This window comes from Vicia villosa, unplaced genomic scaffold (genome assembly GCF_029867415.1).
Source record: "Vicia villosa cultivar HV-30 ecotype Madison, WI unplaced genomic scaffold, Vvil1.0 ctg.006189F_1_1, whole genome shotgun sequence".
In the NCBI taxonomy this organism is placed as follows: Eukaryota; Viridiplantae; Streptophyta; class Magnoliopsida; order Fabales; family Fabaceae; genus Vicia; species Vicia villosa.
In genome coordinates this window covers 42,316-61,886 of record NW_026706746.1, presented here as the reverse complement: position 1 = coordinate 61,886, position 19,571 = coordinate 42,316, and the positions used below count along the sequence as shown (strand labels likewise).

Here is a 19,571-nt window from a genome sequence, read left to right as displayed (position 1 = left end):
CTCCCTCAAGAGATTTAAAACTGCTGCGTACCCAGGGTCGGGATCGAACCCAAGACCTCTGGTTAAGCTGGAAGAGATCCTTGCCATCTCACCCAAGTTCTCTTCGGTATTTAATACTGTTAAGATAGTTATAAAAATATTTGAATGATATGCAAAAATGTGATTTATTTAATTAAACAAATTTTAATTTTAATTTATTTTTGAAATTATATTTAATTATGTTATATAAATTATTCAATATTTTTAACAAGAAAAGTTACTATAAATAAAATGGTATGGAATAGAAAGAAGTCGGAAATGAATATACTATAGCATATGATGCAGTTATTTTTAATTACTTACATCTTTTCTTTCATATGGGAGTTTTTTTTTTATCTAATAACGCAACCATTATTTTAAAGTATACAATATCTTAAATTAATCATTATTTTAAAAACCATACACTAATTTTTAGTTGGTGTATGACTATTTTATTTGTTAGTGTGAAATGTAATAAATAGTTGTGTGTTAAAGTTATCTCAAAAACCTACTTTTTAAACAAATTATATCTTCAATTAGCATTTATGTCAATTTTTAACAAATTGACATATTATTATTTTTTACAACATCTTCTTTCTTTTACTTAATAATTTTAAAAAAATATTATCATATAATTTTAATATTATTTAATTTATAATAATATCCAATATTTTCATATTATCATAAATTTTCCCATATAAAATTTATCAAATATTTTCAAATATCAAATATTTATTAAAATTAATCATATTATCAAATATTTTTATATTATCAAAAATTTATGTATAAAAATTTTTATATAACTTTTTTCTTCATATTATCATTGTTTTCATTTAACATCATTTATTTTAGATAATAATATCAAATATATATGGCATCTTTATTAATAGTAAAAATATTTTAAATAAAATATTAAATATATTTTTGATCCAATAAAATAATATTTTTAATTAATATTATTAGGAACAAATATTAATTAGTTTTTATTAGTCTTTTCTTTTCCACTAATGTAGGGCAATTCTAGTAATCTAATTACACTTACTGTTAAAACTTTTATATTATCTTATAATTTTAATATTACTTAATTTATAATGATATCCAATATTTTTATATTATCATAAATTTTTATTTTCAAATATCAAATATTTTTCATATTATCAATATTTTCATGATTTTAAATATTTTCATATTATCATAAATTTGATGTAAAAAAATTATATAATTTTTTTCATATTATTATAAATTTCATTTAACATTATTAATAGTAAAAGATTTTAAAGTAAATATTAAATATTTTTTAATCCAATAAAATTATTATTAGAAACAAATATTAATTAATTTTTATTGGTCTTTTCTATTCCACTAACGCAGAGTAATTCAAGTTACCGTGAAAATTGTAATATATATATATATATATATATATATATATATATATATATATATATATATATATATATATATATATATATATATATATATATATATATATATAGGGGACGACTCAAGTGAGAACACTTGGTTATTATGAGAAATGAGAACAATGAATCACGACCATTAAATTTTGATTTTGTTGATTTTAATGGACTAGATTGGTTTATCTTTCTATGATCCTTAATATTTATTTTAAATCAACATAGAGAGAAACCAATCTAGTCCATTAAAATCAACAAAATCAAAATTTAATGGTCGTGATTCATTGTTCTCATTTCTCATAATAACCAAGTGTTCTCACTTGAGTCGTCCCCTATATATATATATATATATATATATATATATATATATATATATATATATATATATATATATATATATATATATATATATATATATATATATATATATATATATATATATATATATATATACGCATTTGGATTCTCTTCAGTTTTTATGGTTCCACCATCTCTCATATTTTAATTTAATGGTTCATAGATCCACACTATAAAGTAATGATTCATAAAAGACAAATAAATCAAGTGAATTAATGGTTAAGGTTTTGAGCATGATGGAAGTATGAGAGAAAGGGGAGGAGAGGATTCATATCCCTGCAATTAATCTTCTCTCTCCTATTCTTTTTCATCTGCCACGTCTTCTGCCATATATCCCCAGCTGTCAACTCTCAGTCATTCTCTTAGATTTTCTTTTTCCCTTCATTCTTTCACTCTCATCATATTTCTCTCAACTCACCCAAACCCCATTTTCTATCTCCTTATTACTTAGAAAATGCAATACTCCTTCAAAAACACATTAAACAAATATTCATCTGACCTTCAATCAAAAATCCAAAGAAACCAAAAAATTCACCAAAAACACATAAACCTTCTTACCAAATCATGATCCTAATGTGACAAAAACTTCCTCTTTTCTCTTTTCTACTCTCTTATTCTTTTTTTTTCCCTTCAATTTTGTGTTTTTGATGTTGGTGATTATAATGTTTGGTAAAGGGTGAAACTAAGTGATGAAATGATGTTGATGAAGAAGAGATTGTTGTGTATGATGTTGTTTGGTTGTTAGTGGTGGAAGGTCTGTGATATTAATTTTGAATTGAAAGAACACACAAGTTTCTTTCTTTCTCTTCAGATTGAGAGATGAAAGAGAAGAGACTTAGTGGTTTGTGGAGGAGAGAAATGAGACCTATATAGAGTCGCGTTTGTACGACCATAATACAAAAAAATATTGAAAAAAAAAACGTGCGGAGCAACTCGATTACATTTAAAACATGATAGAAATTTAATTTAAAAAAAATAAATTTTAGACAAAAAAAACTTCAAAATTCCAAGGTATTGGACGAAGAATAAAGGATAGAAAAGTCTATTACAGAACACTTTATTTTCTTATATTCTTATATGATTGATTAATTAAAATTCAGTTTTGTAATTCTTCTCAATAATTTTATATTCCCATAAAAAATAGTCAACACCGTCTAAACACCACCGACCGTTATTTTATTAAATTTTAATGTCTGCATACGTGTCTTCCTAATGTTAAAACCGAGTGACATTTATGGAATTTGGCTAAGAGTTAAGAAACAAGAAAAGTAAAAATCGACAAAGAGATTCCAAAATTGAATTGAAAAGCGATTTTCCCAATCTCATTCTTTTCATCAAAATCAGAAGTAATAATCGATTATGGACGAACATGGCGATTGCAATTTCAACCACTCATCATCAAACTGAGGATGTCACAAACTGACGTTTCTTACTGGTAATTCTTTCTTAGTTTTTCTTTATCGGTGTTGTTGATTCTTGCTTACTATTATGTGGTTTTGTATGCTTTCACGGTTTGTGATGATAAAGTTTAAATTTTTTCATGTGGGTCAGTTTAGTTCTAATGTTAGATTTTATTGACTTGTGTTTTCTTCATCGGTGTTGCTGTTGTTTTTTCTTGTTTGATTAAGTGATTTTGTATGCTTTTTCACGGTTTGTGATGATAAAGTTTAGAAATTTTCATGTGGGTTAGTTTAGTTCTAATGTTAGATTCAATTGACTTGTGTTTTTAGGGTTAGTTTTGATTAATTGTGTTTTGAGATTTTGGCATCCACTGCAGCTGTGGCTCATGTGGATACCCTCTGAACTTGACATCATCGAATCGAATCACGTCTAACATTGCATCTGAATACAAAAAGTCTGTTAAGAAAGGGTCAATCTCCTTTTCATCAGTTGATCTCAGCCGCTTTACACAGGTTGATGAAATAAATTGTCTTCCGGTTTCATGGTTGTGTCCTTCAAAGACTAAGCTGCTTTGCCGTAAATGTGGAGTTCTTATTGGTTATGGTTATAGTGGACAAGCACCTGCACTTTGTGGATGTGAGCCTTCCATTTCGTCGAGCTCTCTGACGAAATTCTCGGTGAAGATTCGATCGTTACAGCCTTCTTCGGATGAGTCTTGAAAAGGTTGACATGGATGAGGTTTCCAAAATTGGCGCTACCTCGATTGTTCATCTACCGGATGACTGCCTTACTATTATTTTCCATGCTTTAGATTGTCGGGCTGATCGTGAATCGTTTGGGTTGACTTGCCGACGATGGCTCCATATTCAGAATTTCAACCGTCGGTCGCTGCAATTTGAGTGTTCATTCAGTATATTAAATCCCTCCTCTTTGTCGAGAAAGGGTCTTGATGTTCACACTGTCCATCTCCATAGGCTATTGAGGCGCTTTCAACATTTAGAGTCTTTATCCCTATGTGGTTGCACGGAGCTCAATGATTCAGGATTAACCCGTTTGCTAAGCTATGGTTCGAATTTACAGAAACTTAATCTAGATTGTTGTTTGAAAGTTACGGACTACGGGCTTTCCCTGGTTGCTTCTGGTTGTCCCTCATTGACGTCAATTAGTCTCTATCGGTGTATCAACGTTACTGATGACGGATTAGAGACTTTAGCCACTGCTTGTTTATCTTTGAAATGCATAAACCTCTTGTACTGCTCGCAAATATCCGACAAAGGGTTGAAAGCTCTTACTCAGAGATGTCGCCAGCTTCAGGCAGTTAACATATCACACTGTGAGAGTATAAGAGGCGTTGGCTTCAAAGGGTGTTCAAAATCTCTCGCACATGTAGAGGCTTGGTCTTGTAAGCTCAATGCAGAAGGGGTAACGGGAATAATTAGTGGCGGTGGTATAGAGTATCTTGACGTATCTTGTTTAAGTTGGTCTCCTTTAGGTGACCCCTTGATTGGAATAAGATTTTCCTCAAACCTCAAAGTCCTTAACTTTCGAATGTGTAGATCTGTTTCCGATACTTCTATTATTGCAATAGCCATGGGATGTACACTACTTGAAGAATGGAACTTAGCATTATGTCATGAGGTGAGGATATCTGGATGGCAAGCAGTGGGGTTATATTGCCAGAATTTGAAGAGACTGCATGTTAATCGATGCCGCAATCTCAATGATAATGGCTTGCAGGCGTTACGTGACGGATGCAAAAGTCTCTCGGTTTTGTACTTGAATGGTTGTGCTCACGTGACTCCGTTTGCATTAGAGTTATTCAAGTCTCACAGAGGAAATGTTTGTATGAAAGAAGAAGAGGTAATGTGCATCAATCCTTACTCCCCATTCAGATGATACTGACTGATACAGAATTGTCACCTCTCTAGAGAAAGGTCTGCATTCAGCTGAGTTTTTACCAGTTGTTTCAAAAGGTCTTTATTTATATAAAATATATTTTAAAACTCGCGGTTGCTTCTAGTTATACATTACTTAGAGCTACCTGTATAGATTTTCACATGTCATAAATATTTACACATATAATTCTGGTATTGAATTGGATGGAGGTACATTTGTATTATAATTTGTGGTATGTATACCTTAATGATCTCAATACATAATGTCACTTTGAGGACAAGTATGCATTTTCCAAACATGTTCAAATCCTTGACAAGCTGATATTGCAACAAAGATTACAAACAAAAACAAAGATTGTCCATTACTTGAAACATTGAATTTGGTTTGGTTTCATGAAGGTTTCAGGTTCATTATTGAAGTTGACAAATATGTCCAACTAAGTGTATGTAAATTAGTCTTTCATTTTGTTGCATTTCAACTCAATTGGTTAAGTTGTCTGTAGAGTTTCCTAGGCAAGGTTCTACTTGGTAGAAGTATGCACAAACTGTGCTACCAACCTGCTATCACACTGATTTTGACAGGAGTTTTATACAATCTGTAACATTAATAGAATAATACTTAACAACCTGTAACACTGTTATGTACTGATGATGATAAATCTGTGGACATAAAAGATGTTCTAATAAATTTGAGTTTTGAACATGAGAAATATTAAAACTTATTTTCCCTTACAGCATATGAACTTTGAGACATGTGGTTACAATATATGAACTTTGTAACTACTATTTTGCTTATGAAACTTGAACTGAAATGCCAAATTCACCTAGCAAAACTCAAAATACATCACTTAAAATTAATGCTCACTTAATTTTAGCTTGAACTTTGATCTGAAAAATCCATTTTTTTCTCGACATGGATTTCCATGGTTTCCTCTCTGGCTTCGGCAATTTCATCTTTTTCTCGTATATCGATCTTATACATAAACAAACTTCATAGCAGACAATCAAAGAATATATTCCCAGAACAAATGGTAAAACTTGAGCATTTATTTCAACTAGTTCCATTTACTAGAGCATTTAAGATAAAAAAACAGGTCTTAACATACAACTAAAATATATACATCAGGTCTTATCTGCATTTTTTCCGGGCTCTCAGCTTGAGCCAAACTCCGAGGATAACCGTCAAAAAACCACCGTTTTTTGTTTTGCATCTTCTAGAGGACAAACGCCCTGCCACCATCTACAAAAGAAAAGATGACAAAACAAATGTATGTCTATCAGCTTATGAAAATGGAGCACGAAACGATGACAAAACAAATGTATGTCTATCAGCTTATGAAAATGGAGCACGAAACGCAACTGAAAATCAAAATGTGCAATTGTTGACTATACAACAATCACAATTTCATCAGGAACCAATTGACCTGCATTCATAGACTCTTTCGCTCTCCGATCGGAGATCCTTTGGTACCCATAGAAGGTACTATAGTATCTGATTTGCGCACGGTGTTAACTATGGATTCTTCGTATCTTCGACATCACCCCGATGATTACTACGTTAGTAGCGGAAGTATCGCCGATGCTAGATCGGAGTATGGATCCTGAACCTTCAGCATGATCTTCGAGGAAATTTCCTTCGGTCTTCGATGTAGACCTAGATCTGGATCTGAGATCCTTCCTTCTATTACTTAGCAGAGTTCTTGAGAAAATAAGAGATTTGTAATTTCGAAGAATTGAAGCGAAAACGACAATTGATTGAATTGACTACATGTTCGCTTATGAGCGTTCTCGATTTGGTGACCTGAGGAGGTTACGAACTGGTAAATCAGTGATTAGATATGAAATCTTAGAAATCTAGATCTGGAACTTCTATGTTCGAATGATGGAGTTGGAAAGCGAACGTGAATTTGTGGAAATCGTAGGAATCAGAAGTCGTTTTCCACAGACGGCGCCACTGTTTATTCAGTAACCAGAAATAGATGCATTTGGAGAACTGATAATCTGGAACGACAGCACGGGATGGAACTGCATGGTTAGCAATTCAACACTCGCAATTCAACACTCAAGTCAGTTCAAGGTTTAAGATAAATTACATGTAAAATGATTTTTATATCTGATCAAATAGAATGAATTTGAGATGAATTGGACTTTTTAATCATTCTAGTCCGCCCGGTATAGAACACATTATTACATGATGGAGATCCGAGCAAAATACCTCCTAGTATGTTGAAATGCATAATTCAACAAACTAAGTAAAAGGAATATTAAAGAAAAAATAAAGGCTTTGGTATGTAACATAATATTGAATTATTGATGAACTTATAAAGGGTTTGGTATGTAACATAATATTGAATTATTGATGAACTTTATTTGACTAACAATTAAAAAAACAAAGTAGGTGAGGATCTCAAAGCAACCAAACTTTCTTTCCTACATAGACTTATGTCTTTGTTCACACTTGTGTAGTCAACTTTATCCTTAATTATTTTTTCAACAAAATTGAATTGCGTTGACATCAAAACCAGTATCATTGCAAGGATACTTCAGAATTGAATGGCATCTAACACCAAAGATGAAGCCTCTTCATCTTCACCTTCCATCCTAACATCAAAATGGACTAACCATGTCTTCTTGAGTTTCAGAGGTGAAGACACTCGCCAAGGTTTCACTGGCCATCTTTTTGCTTCACTGGAAAGAAGAGGGATCAAAACATTCAAAGATGATCATGATCTTAAGAGAGGTGAAGTGATATCTGTAGAACTCAATAAAGCCATTGAAGAGTCTATGTTTGCTATCATCATTCTCTCACCAAACTATGCTTCCTCAACATGGTGTTTGGATGAGCTACAAAAGATTCTTGAATGCAACAAGAGTTTTGGTCAAGCTGTTTTTCCAATCTTCCACGGTGTAGATCCCTCTGATGTCAGGCATCAGCGAGGAAGCTTTACTAAAGCTTTTAGAAAACATGAAGAAAAATTCAGAAAAGATAGAAACAAAATTCAAAGGTGGAGAGATGCTTTAAGAGAAGTTGCTAGTTACTCTGGTTGGGACTCCAAGACCTGGTTAGCTAGCTGCCTCATCATATAGTTTTTCACTTAGTGTTTTTATTTTTGTTGATTTAGATGATAGAACATTGTATGAAATGATATTAAATGTTGTTTTTTCAATCTGTTGCTAAATTTACTTATGGTTTAACACAAGTCTCCTTTTCCTCCCTCTCTATGCAGGCATGAGGCATCATTGGTGGAAACAATAGTTGACTATATTCAGGAAAATATCATTCCTACATTGCAGGTTTGCACAGATAATTTTGTTGGAATTGATTCACGAATAAAGGAAGTATATGCACTGCTAGAAATGAGGTTAAACGATGTTCGCTTCATAGGCATATGGGGCATGGGCGGCATAGGAAAGACAACTATTGCTAGATTAGTTTATGAAGAGATCAGAGAAAAATTCGAGGTTAGTTGCTTTCTTGCAGACATTAGAGAAACAGTTTCCAAGACAAGTGAAGTTCACTTTCAAATGGAACTTCTTTCTCATCTTAATATAAGAAGCAATGGTATTTATAATGTTCATGATGGCAAAAAGATATTAGCAAACTCCTTTAGCAACAAAAGGGTTCTCCTTGTTCTTGATGATGTAAGTGAATTAAGCCAACTGGAGAATTTAGCTGGAAAGCAAGAATGGTTTGGTCCAGGAAGTAGAGTAATAATCACAAGTAGAGATAAGCACTTGTTAATGACACATGGAGTGAAAGAAACTTATGAGGCTAAAGGCTTAGTAAAAAATGAAGCTCTTGAGCTCTTTTGTTTGAAAGCCTTTAAACAGAATCAACCTAAAGAAGAGTATTTGAGTTTGTGTGAAGAAGTGGTTGAATATACAAGAGGTCTTCCATTAGCACTTGATGTATTGGGTTCACATTTTCATGGAAGAACTGTTGAGGTTTGGCATAGTGCTTTAGAACAGATAAGAAATGTTCCTCACTTTAAAATCCATGATACATTGAAAATAAGCTATGACAGTTTACAATCTATGGAGAAAAAAATGTTTCTAGATATTGCTTGTTTCTTCAAAGGAATGGAGATAGATGAAGTAATAGAAATATTAGAAGATTGTGGTGACTATCCTAAAATTGGAATTGACATTCTGATTGAAAGATCTTTGGTAACTTCTGATAGGGGAGGCAAAAAGTTGTGGATGCATGATTTACTTGAAGAAATGGGAAGAAATATCGTGTTTCAAGAATCTCCGAATGATCCTGGAAAACGTAGTAGGTTATGGTCTCAAAAAGATATTGATCAAGTATTGACAAAAAATAAGGTATGTTCCAAATTATGATGCTAATTGAATCATGCATAGCTATGAACTATCGAATCATACATAAATAAGGTTAAGGCATTGTTATTATTTTATAGGGAACTGATAAAATTCAAGGCATAGCTATGAACTTAGTTCAACCATATGAAGCAAGTTGGAACATTGAAGCCTTTTCCAAAATAAGTCAGCTAAGATTACTCAAATTATGTGGAATAAAACTTCCCCATGGCCTCAATTGCTTCCCTAGTTCACTAAAAGTTCTTGATTGGAGAGGATGTCCATTGGAAACCCTGCCACTTACTAATCATTTGGATGAAATTGTTGACCTCAAATTGCAGCATAGCAAAATAGAACAACTTTGGCATGGACCACAGGTAAACACTCTTCATCAAGAACCTTTTCCAATTAGTTCGTTATCATCATAATAACTCTTAAATCTAAGTTTTTTTTGTTGTTATAATCTTAATTTTCATTAGTTTTTTGAAAATCTGAAGTCCATCAATTTGAGCTTTTCGGAGTCTCTAAAGAAATCGCCTGACGTTGTTGGTGTTCCAAATCTTGAGCTATTAGTCCTTGAAAGTTGTACAAACTTAACTGAGATTCATCCCTCCCTTTTAAGCCACAAGAAACTTATTCTATTGAATTTGAAAGACTGCAAAAGGCTCAAAGCGCTTCCATGCAAAATAGAGATAAGTTCCTTGAAGGTTTTATGTCTTTCCGGTTGCAGTGAATTTGAACATCTTCCTGAGTTTGAGGAAAACATGGAAAATCTAAATGTGCTTTCTTTAGACGAGACTTCTATAAAAGAACTACCATCTTCACTTGGATTTCTTGTATCCCTTTTTCTTCTGGATTTAGAAAATTGCAAGAATCTTGTCTCTCTTCCAGATACAATAGGTGAGTTGAAAACTCCCGCAATTCTGAATGTTATTGGCTGCACAGAACTCCGTAGTTTTCCAGAAGATTTTGCTGGTTTTGTAAGGGACGGAAGGATTTGGTTCTTGGGAAAATGAGACAACTCATTAATTGTATATATTTTTCATTCTTAGATTAGACTAAGAAATTAGACATAGAATATTTGTAATAATAGTTGTAAACAGTTCCTGGTTCGTGAATTCTGCTTGCCTGTTATTCTGCGTTGCTTGCTTGTTTTTGGCTCACTGAGAAACAATGCCTTCTTATCCAAGAAACCATGTCTTGTGATGCTTCTGTTTCCAAACTTGTGATGATTGACGGTTGTGTATGCTGTAGTTGCAGTAAAAACTTTTGCAATTACTGCAAATAACAATGCCTTAATATCTCAGATTTTCCTTGCCTACTCCATGATAAACAAATATTACAGCCTGAACGGTTTAACAAATGGTACAAAAGTACTCTTTTAGCCGTGGAAGTGTTGGATAAGTCTTCTTACATTTTTATCATGGTAATTAAAAAATCAAATTATTGGATAGATAGTCCTGACAAACAATCAAGTGACCTTGGAAATATGCCTTCAATTTCATTGTTGTGTATATTCCCTAAAATACGCTCTCCTCGTGTGTATTTTAAGTATAGATCAAACACTATCATGAAACCATCGGAATCTTTTATTTCTCTCTATTTGGTAATTGTGTATATTCCTTAAAATTGTTCTCTAATTTCTTGGTGAATAACCCTATCTTTAAATCGCAACCCCTAATGTCTCAGGCGAGTTCGTAATAAAAATAGGTTTTTCCGCGTGTTAATTCCTATATCAAAAATGAATAATTCAATATGTCTAAAATCATTATTTAATTGAACACTTAAATTAGACAAAGTTTCATATGCTAGAGTTAGCAATCATTCAAAATTGGGAATCAATTCATACATTCTTGAAGATATTTAAGACATTAAACACAATTTAAACTAAATAATACTAAGATTGTAATTTCATAAAATAATGCTCATACACTTGCATGGTTCAAAAGGTTTAAAATAAATTAATTTCAAAGGTCTAATCATGAGAAAATCTAGTTACTCATAATACAACAATTCATAGCTAAAAGTTTAAAAGAATAATACATGAATTTGAAGATGAAAGTTGGTATTCAACAATGAAAAACCCATTGCTCTCCAATTAAATTTTTGAATGCCATAAAAATAATATGCAAATTGCCCTTTTATACTAGTAAAATGTGTCCAAATCGCGCCATGATGCAAAAGCATCGTGCCACAACTAGACTAGCTCGTGTCGCGATTACTTTAAATTTATTCAGTTTTAGAACCATAAGTGAAGTAAGAAGCAGTGATAATTGTGGATCAAATCTTCATAAGCGGTGGAGAGAGGGGTTACTTGTAAGGTTAGCACTCCAATGCTCAAGTCAGTATGTGAGGGAGAATGGTGAATTGGAATTGAATTTGAAACTCGTTACTTGAATTTGGCGTCTTCTCTCTATATATAGTAAGGATGGAATAACAAACTCACTATTTATTATGAGTGAATTGTAGCGAGTTGTTGGATGCATTTGCAGTTGAGATCCTTTGTGATCACCAGGAGGAGAGTCCTCACGTGCTAAGAAAATTTCAAAATGATTACAATTCCCTCAGAGTGGTCGACCGGGGTCGATGTGGTCGGCCCATAACAATTTTCCATCAAGCTCGTATCTATGCATAACAATGCAAAGGTTTGTCATTGTAGCCTCGTCTGTCGGCCACTCTCGCATTTATGTTCGGAAGAACATAATGAACCGTTTCAATTTCTTCTGGATTCACACATTTATTTCTCCAAAATTCAAACTTCTTTTCGAAGGTCAAATTATTACGGCTCTTGGGAACTGAAATGCTTGAGTGTTGCATGCAAATGATTTTAAGTTTTGACAAAGTATACTTCCTTTTGCATGATAGAGTATAGTTTTTGAAGAGTTATTGTTGTTTATTTTTTCTTCTTTCAGTTATTTCCTGCATTTGTCAGTTATATTCTTCCTTAAGACCTTGCTTTCTTGCATCTGAAGAGTGAACTTATAACAAGTAAAAAATCTCTCAAGAATGCTCCATATTATTAGGTAGATTCTGTATAATTTTCCATCATTTCTATTTTTGCGAAAGAATGCAATCTTGATAGAGCCATTTCAGAAGTTAGTTCTCTTTTGCATCGGAGTGTATTGACCCTGAGCAAGAACGAAAGGATATGCAACGCGTATGGCTATTGCGCCACCCTTTCTACAAATGCACTTTCTCAGTCGTGAATATTTTCTTTCCTTTTACAATTTTCGAGATAGCAATTTTTAACCATCTGACAATGGCTCATTCCTAATTTCCTCTAGTAAGTTGGCTGTACGTGAACGTTTACAAGTATTGGTGTGAATACTTGAAGGGGAAGCCTTCTCTTATCCTTTTCTTCCATCTCTTTCGATGTCGTCATAGTCAGGTGCCTCAGAAGTGGAGTAAAGGATTAAAGTCGACCATCAGAGGCTTTAGGACTATTCCCGAGATACCACCTTTCGATGAAAGATTATTTATGGTTACCCCTACACACCCCCGAGGCTCAAGATACACTTTGCACTATTGAGGTCATAATGGAGGGTAAATGTGCCTAATTGTTCCCCAAGTACTGGACTAAGAGTCATTTCCTTATAGGGAGCAATGCGTATGTACATAAAGAGGAAAATATTACTACACGAGATCATTAATAAAAAAAATAAATGACGAGATTTATCAACGACCTAGGTTACTTCGGGGGAAGGTACTCCTCGGAAGAGGCTGACCGAAGACACTTGCAACGCCTCGTCAATATTCAATTGTTGACCGAGGTATGCTCTTGGGAAGAGAGAAAAGTCATATTTGGTAGCATATTAAAGCTCTTGACTCCTTTATCTTCAATTTTCCAATTCATAATGTCTATTCTTTGACAATGGTTATGCGCAGGTTTGATGAAGGACGAAGTAAAACTCAGACTTTTGAGATGAGAAATATGGTCGATAGGAACTGAAGCAAGTTTTTATGCTACTCCGGGGCACCTATAGGGTTCCACTTCTTTAAGCACTCTTTAGAGGATGCATAGTGCATCAGGTCTTCCTACTTGTCCACTCCTAACGGAATGGAGCTCACGCTGCTTCAGAGATCCCTTGACCTCTCATTGAGAAGAGGATTACTCATATTTGAATAATTTGTCTAGGTTTGCCTTGGAGGAAGAACTAGCAACTTTGGCTCGGTATAATGTCATCCATCTACTTTGGCCCATTGTGGAACCAGATGCTGGGAGGCAAACTACATTAATCTCCATGGTCATGCCTTCTCCTTAATCTTTCAAAATCGACGATGATGGTGGCCAGCTTTCCCTAAATATTGTGATGCTCGAGCATGAGGTTCACCAACGGGGCTATATCGTCTATCATGGTTGCAAAAGGTCTTCATATAATATATAAAAACTTCTATAAGGGACAACGAGTAATTGTGAATTGATTGTCTAGATTTCCTTTTTGTCGTCTACTGATATCATCAACTCTACAAAGACGAGTGGTTTACCGTTGAATGCTTGTAAGTTATAGCCTTCATACTGTCATAAGCTGCCTTTATCAAGGCCCATCTTTTCAAACAAATTTGAGTATATAATATCACAAGAGTTATCGTTATTAGTGAGGATCCAAGAGGTGTCAAACTGCTAGACCGTAGATGTGATTACCTGGGGAAAATTTTGTTGGGGACCCATCCTACCTTCTCTAAGTCTCGGAACCCTAACATGGGCTGGTCATGAAAGCATTAGTACTTTCGTTTTTTGCCAAAATTTTGTTGGGGACCCATCCTACCTTCTCTAATGGTCACAGCCAAAATTTTGTACAAGCACTTTCGTTTTTTGCCTCCCTGCTCTCGCCACTAGTCTCGACTTCTACAATCTTCAAGGGGGATTTACCTTTAGATGACTCCTTCATCTCCTTTTTGCCCCCTTTGATGTGTACTCTGTCAGTTGACCCCTCTTAATCAACCCTTCAATGACATCCTTCATCTGGATGTAGTCGTCAGTATTATGGCTGTGACCATTATGAAAGCATTAGTACTTTGACTTGTCAGTCAGGGATGTTTCTCTAACAGAGTAAGGAGGTTGTACTTCTCCTTTCCAAAACACGGTTGAAGAAGTATTCCCTGATCAAACTTCTCTTTACGCTGGTGGGATTTCTTCTCGATAGTGCGACTATAGTTGGTCTCGACAGAGGCAGGATTATCAAAAAAACGTATTCAGTTTCTCCTTTAAGAGCATGTAAGACTCAACCATGGTCAGCATTTCTTGGATGATCCACACCTTATTCCTCTTTATTTTCAACTTGAAGGAATGGTCCCTCACAAGGCCAATCACTACAAGAAATTATTCATTTTACGACACTTGAGTTGCGACCCTTGTTTAAAAACCACCCTCATTTCCTATTTGCGATAGTTGCCGCGACACTTAAGTTGAACTGCCTCAAATATTTTAACACATCAATAAAACTTCATACCAAATACCAATATAAAAAAAAGGTCTGCGACTGTTGTAGAGGTAACTGCCTTAACACACGATCTGCGACAATTGAGGAACTGTCGCATATTTTTATTTGCGACAATTGAACAACAACCCTTATCCCTTCATCATGTAATTACCTATTTCAGAACCCCCTTCACTTTATTCACTTGTTGTATTACATTCGCGCTCCTCTAATTTTTGTGAAATTGGAATAGGCGCGCGAAGCAGCTTCTAATCATCTCCTCGTTTGAGAACTCATTCCCTTTCTTTTCCAATCATCTCTCATTGCAGAAGCAGTTTCTCTCTCGCACTCCGGCCGTTTACTCTCTCTTACATCACATTCAACGTAGAACACATATGAGGTTGGTTATTCTTCTTCCACTTCTCCAATTTTTTAGGGTTTTGGATGATTGGTTTGTGGTTTGTTCCTGGAATTGATTTAGGGTTTCAGGTGTTTGTTTGGAAGTTTGTAGTTTGGATAAGCAATTTCTCTCTCGCACAACATTAACTTTGTTTACTCTCTCTTGCATCACATTCAACATTTCAACCTAGAACACATCATGTCTTTCAAAAAAACCTAGAACACATCACATGTTGGCTTTTCTTCTTCTACTAATGCAATTTCTTTAGGGTTTTGGGTGATTGGTTTGTTGTTTGTTCCTACAATTGATTTAGGGTTTAATTTCTTTAGGATTTCAGGTGATTGTTTGGTGGTTTGTAGTTTGTTACTTGAAATTAATTTAGGGTTTTAGGTGACTGATAGTTTCTGTTTTCTCTATGAGACATTTTATTGAAACTAAGTGATTTTGGGATAATGCTTTGAGTATTGCTTTATATATGAATATAGTTTCTGGTTTATCTTTTAGGTCTCTTTTTTGTTCCAGATTTAATTATTTATAATGAGTTAATTGATTGTCTTTTGAAGTTTGAAATGCGTGACGATGCAATTGAAGTTTTTCACTTGTTATCGGAAAAAAAACATGAAACCTGATTTGTATACCCTTGCTTACTTGTTGTCTACAATTTTTCGGTCTAATCTGTTTTATCTATGCATATATTGACTATTGCTCAAATATTTTATGTTGAATTCTAATGAAATGTTTATAAATTGATTCCATTCAGCACTGATGGGCGTCCGTTTAAGACACACAAGGATGTTTCTTCATACAAGGTTTCTTTGTTTGGTGTTCAAGATGCTAGCCACTGAAAATCTTGTTACAGCGATGGTAGAAAGCAGTTCTATAGTAATATCAACATGTCATATGAAAATGTATGCTAATATTTAATTTTTTTCTGTTTTAATAAAAAAGAAACATGTTTCACCTTTTCTTCTTTTTACATATGCAGCAGAATGTTAGTCACGTCCCTTTATTCTTTTCTTCTTTTTACAAGGAAAGATGAAAGAAGAGAAGTCAATAAATTCCTGAACAACACAATGTTGTGACTACCAAAAGGAAGAAGTGACTGCCATCTCAAAAGTTCTCTTTGCTTGTGAACCATCATCATTATCAAAGGTGCAAATCCAAAAGTCTCTTGGAACCTGAATGCATAAGTTGAAATAACTGAGCTTAGGACTGAAGATCATCACGAAGAGGGGTGGGTACAAATAAACTTTGAGCCTTTATCCTTCGTTTCTTAAACCGTGAACCAAGCCACGTTACAACCCTTGAAAGTCCTAACTGAAGCATGGTTAGTTCGAAAGCGTACTGTCACCAAAAAGGTATCCCGACTCCTTAAGGTTTACTAAAATGCTGAGTCGATATTTCGCTTCTACAAAAATAGCATGTTTTTACAAATATCATGATTTTACATCTCTTGCTTTAATGTTTTTTCAAAAAAACTCAAGACAAACGTATGCATTGCATCTCATGAATTCATTATTAAACATATTCTGCCACATAATTTCAAATGTTAGCATCAGAAAGAACTTGCGCAGGGTACAACTAATGACTCAAAGTTATCCCGACCAACACAGATTACTCCAAGAAGCAATGTCTCCTACGTATACAAGGAACATGACACATTTTGCCCAATCAATCTGGGGCAATCAAGTCAAGATTCCAAGAATCTCTCAAAAAAGCCAAATAGTCTGGGGCATCATCCTAAGTTTACGATTACTAGGGGCATGCCGCCTACAGTATACACTTCATAAAGTCCTCGTGAGGTGAATCTCTTCAAGTTCCTACTAGCAGGGGCAAATCTATGCAAGTCCAGTTTGACATCTTGATCAATACTCAGCGGTGTGTCCTAATCAAATCCATGAATGACAGCTATAATACTGGGGGCAACTTTCAAGACACCCATGTCTCCCCACAGAGCCGGGTTCACAAGATCATATCCCATCAGAGCAATCCTCAAGAAAATATCTTCAAACATACTCGTCCCGACAAAGATATGGCTCCCCAACAGAGTTTACATCTTCAACACTACCGGTTCTCCAACACTTTGCTCTTCTCCAACATGGTTTATTAATATCTCTAATCATCAATCAGGGAACATCAAGTTACTGATCATCCCCAAGCAGAAATCATAAATCCCCAGCTGAGCATCTTCAAGATAAGATCAAACATCAAAATTACAATGACATGGAGACCCACCTTCTCAATCAAGATGTGTCAAATGGCATAAATCATAGTCATACGTCATAAATCATAAACATATTCATACAATTGCATACATGTTCATACATAATACATAATGCATCGCGACAAATGCGTACATAACATGCAAGGTTCTCATTTATTTTGAGAGTCCCGTCACATAAACGCATTACATGCATCATTGTTAGAACAAGATTTGTTCTGATCAATATTCTTAGTTTTGATGATAACAAGGATATGAATTTTGTGTGAGATAATGTGGTACTCTAATACATTGCAATTTCCCTTTCAGGAAATATATAAAGAGTATGCACAAATCAGCGCTCAGAAGCTTTGTCTCAGAAGGTTCAGCATGCAACATCAGAACATGGTCTGGCAAGACATCAGAAGATGGTCAAGGCAGAATCAGAACATGGGTCTATGGAAGCATCAGAAGAACTTGAGATCAGAAGCAGAAGCACTGAAGTTCTCATGGTATCACGCTCAAAAGCACTTCAAGGTCAGAAGACAAGAAGATGCTATGCACCAAGCTGTTTGACTCTGATGATATTCAAATGTTGTATACACAAACATCAGATCAGAAGAAAGTACAGGTGGCAGGCTACGCTGACTGACAAAAGGAACGTTGGAAGCTATTAAAGGCAACGTCAGTAGACACGACGTGAACAAGGCTCGAGGTAGTTGACAAAAGCGTGAAACATTAAATGCAATGCTGTACGGAATACGCAAAGCATTAAATGCTCCCAACGGTCATCTTCTCAAACGCCTATATAAATGAAGTTCTGATGAGAAGCAAGGTTACCAATTTCTTGACGATTTGCTAACAACTAACTTGCTGAAACGCTGTTCAAATCAAAGCTCAGAAACTTCATCTTCATCAAAGCTCACTACATTGCTGTTGTAATATATTAGTGAGATTAAGCTTAAACGTTAAGAGAAATATCACTGTTGTGATTATAGCTTGTCAGAAGCATTTGTAATACTCTTAGAATTGATTACATTAATTTGTAAGTAACTAGAGTGATCAAGTGTTGATCAGGATACTCTAGGAAGTCTTAGCTTGTGTCTAAGCAGTTGTAATTTAGAGTGATCACGTGGTGGTAAGGATACTCTAAGAAAGTCTTAGCTTGTGTCTAAGCATTTGTTCCTAGAGTGATCAGGTTGTGATCAGGATACTCTAGAAGACTTAGTCGTGGGCTAAGTGGAAAACCATTGTAATCTGTTGCGATTAGTGGATTAAATCCTCAGGTGAGGTAAATCACTCCGTGGGGGTGGACTGGAGTAGTTTAGTTAACAACGAACCAGGATAAAAATAACTGTGCAATTTGTTTTTATCGTTCAAGTTTTTACGAATACACTTATTCAAACCCCCCCTTTTCTAAGTGTTTTTCTATCCTTCAATGACATGGCATAAAAAAAATAACTTTGCTTTTTTTTCAGGTTACTGCTGCAGTCAAATAAACAACTTCAAAACTTTTCAGATCTAAGTCGATACCTTGGACGGTTCCTTAATGATCTACCTCAGATTTAAGTCGATACCTTAGACAGTTCCTTAATGATCTACCTTCGGATCTAAGTCGATACCTTGGACGGTTCCTTAATGATCTACCTTTGGATCTAAGTCGATACCTTGGACGGTTCCTTAATGATCTACCTCAGATTTAAGTCGATACCTTGGACGGTTCCTTAATAAACTACCTCATATTTAAGTCGATACCTTGGACGGTTCCTTAAACAATCTACCCTCAGATTTAAGTCGATACCTCGGACGGTTCCTTAAAAAATCTACTTTCAAATTTAAGTCGATACCTCAGACGGTTCCTTAAACAATCAACTATTTCCTAAGATGTAATTCAGTTAATACGAACGGTACTGACACGATGAGAGATCTAATTCTATCATCACGAACGGTGTAGACACGATCATCTCTCTAAGATCTAATTAATGTATTACGAACGGTACTGACACGATCAACATTCGGAGATCTAATTCTATCATCACGAACGGTGTAGACACGATCATCCTTCCCAAGTCTAATTCAGTTACTACAAACGGTGCTGATGTTAGAACAAGATTTGTTCTGATCAATTATCTTAGTTTTGATGATAACAATAAT

General features: G+C 34.5%; 3 protein-coding genes across 4 annotated transcripts; all 3 read left to right on the top strand.

Moving 5' to 3' along the window:
• The first annotated feature begins 3,014 nt into the window (after positions 1-3,014).
• Positions 3,015-4,053, top strand: LOC131642949 (uncharacterized protein At4g08330, chloroplastic-like). Its single transcript, XM_058913108.1, has 2 exons — positions 3,015-3,222; positions 3,565-4,053. Exons 1-2 carry the CDS (start codon positions 3,197-3,199, stop codon positions 3,905-3,907), a joined length of 369 nt encoding a protein of 122 aa, XP_058769091.1. The 5' UTR covers positions 3,015-3,196; the 3' UTR covers positions 3,908-4,053.
• LOC131642948 (F-box/LRR-repeat protein 12-like) lies at positions 3,918-5,380 on the top strand. Its single transcript, XM_058913107.1, has one exon. It carries the CDS (start codon positions 3,918-3,920, stop codon positions 5,082-5,084), a length of 1,167 nt encoding a protein of 388 aa, XP_058769090.1. The 3' UTR covers positions 5,085-5,380.
• Positions 5,381-7,535: 2,155 nt separating this feature from the next.
• Positions 7,536-10,828, top strand: LOC131642950 (disease resistance protein RPV1-like). Of its 2 annotated transcripts, none has more exons than XM_058913110.1 (4): positions 7,536-8,145; positions 8,311-9,406; positions 9,502-9,777; positions 9,898-10,828. In XM_058913110.1, the coding sequence occupies exons 1-4, from the start codon at positions 7,637-7,639 to the stop codon at positions 10,414-10,416; spliced, it is 2,400 nt and encodes a 799-aa protein (XP_058769093.1). In that variant the 5' UTR covers positions 7,536-7,636; the 3' UTR covers positions 10,417-10,828. The 2 variants fall into 2 exon arrangements, with proteins under 2 accessions (XP_058769093.1, XP_058769092.1); XM_058913109.1 differs by having other exon boundaries at positions 9,880-10,827.
• The last annotated feature ends 8,743 nt before the right edge of the window (positions 10,829-19,571 follow it).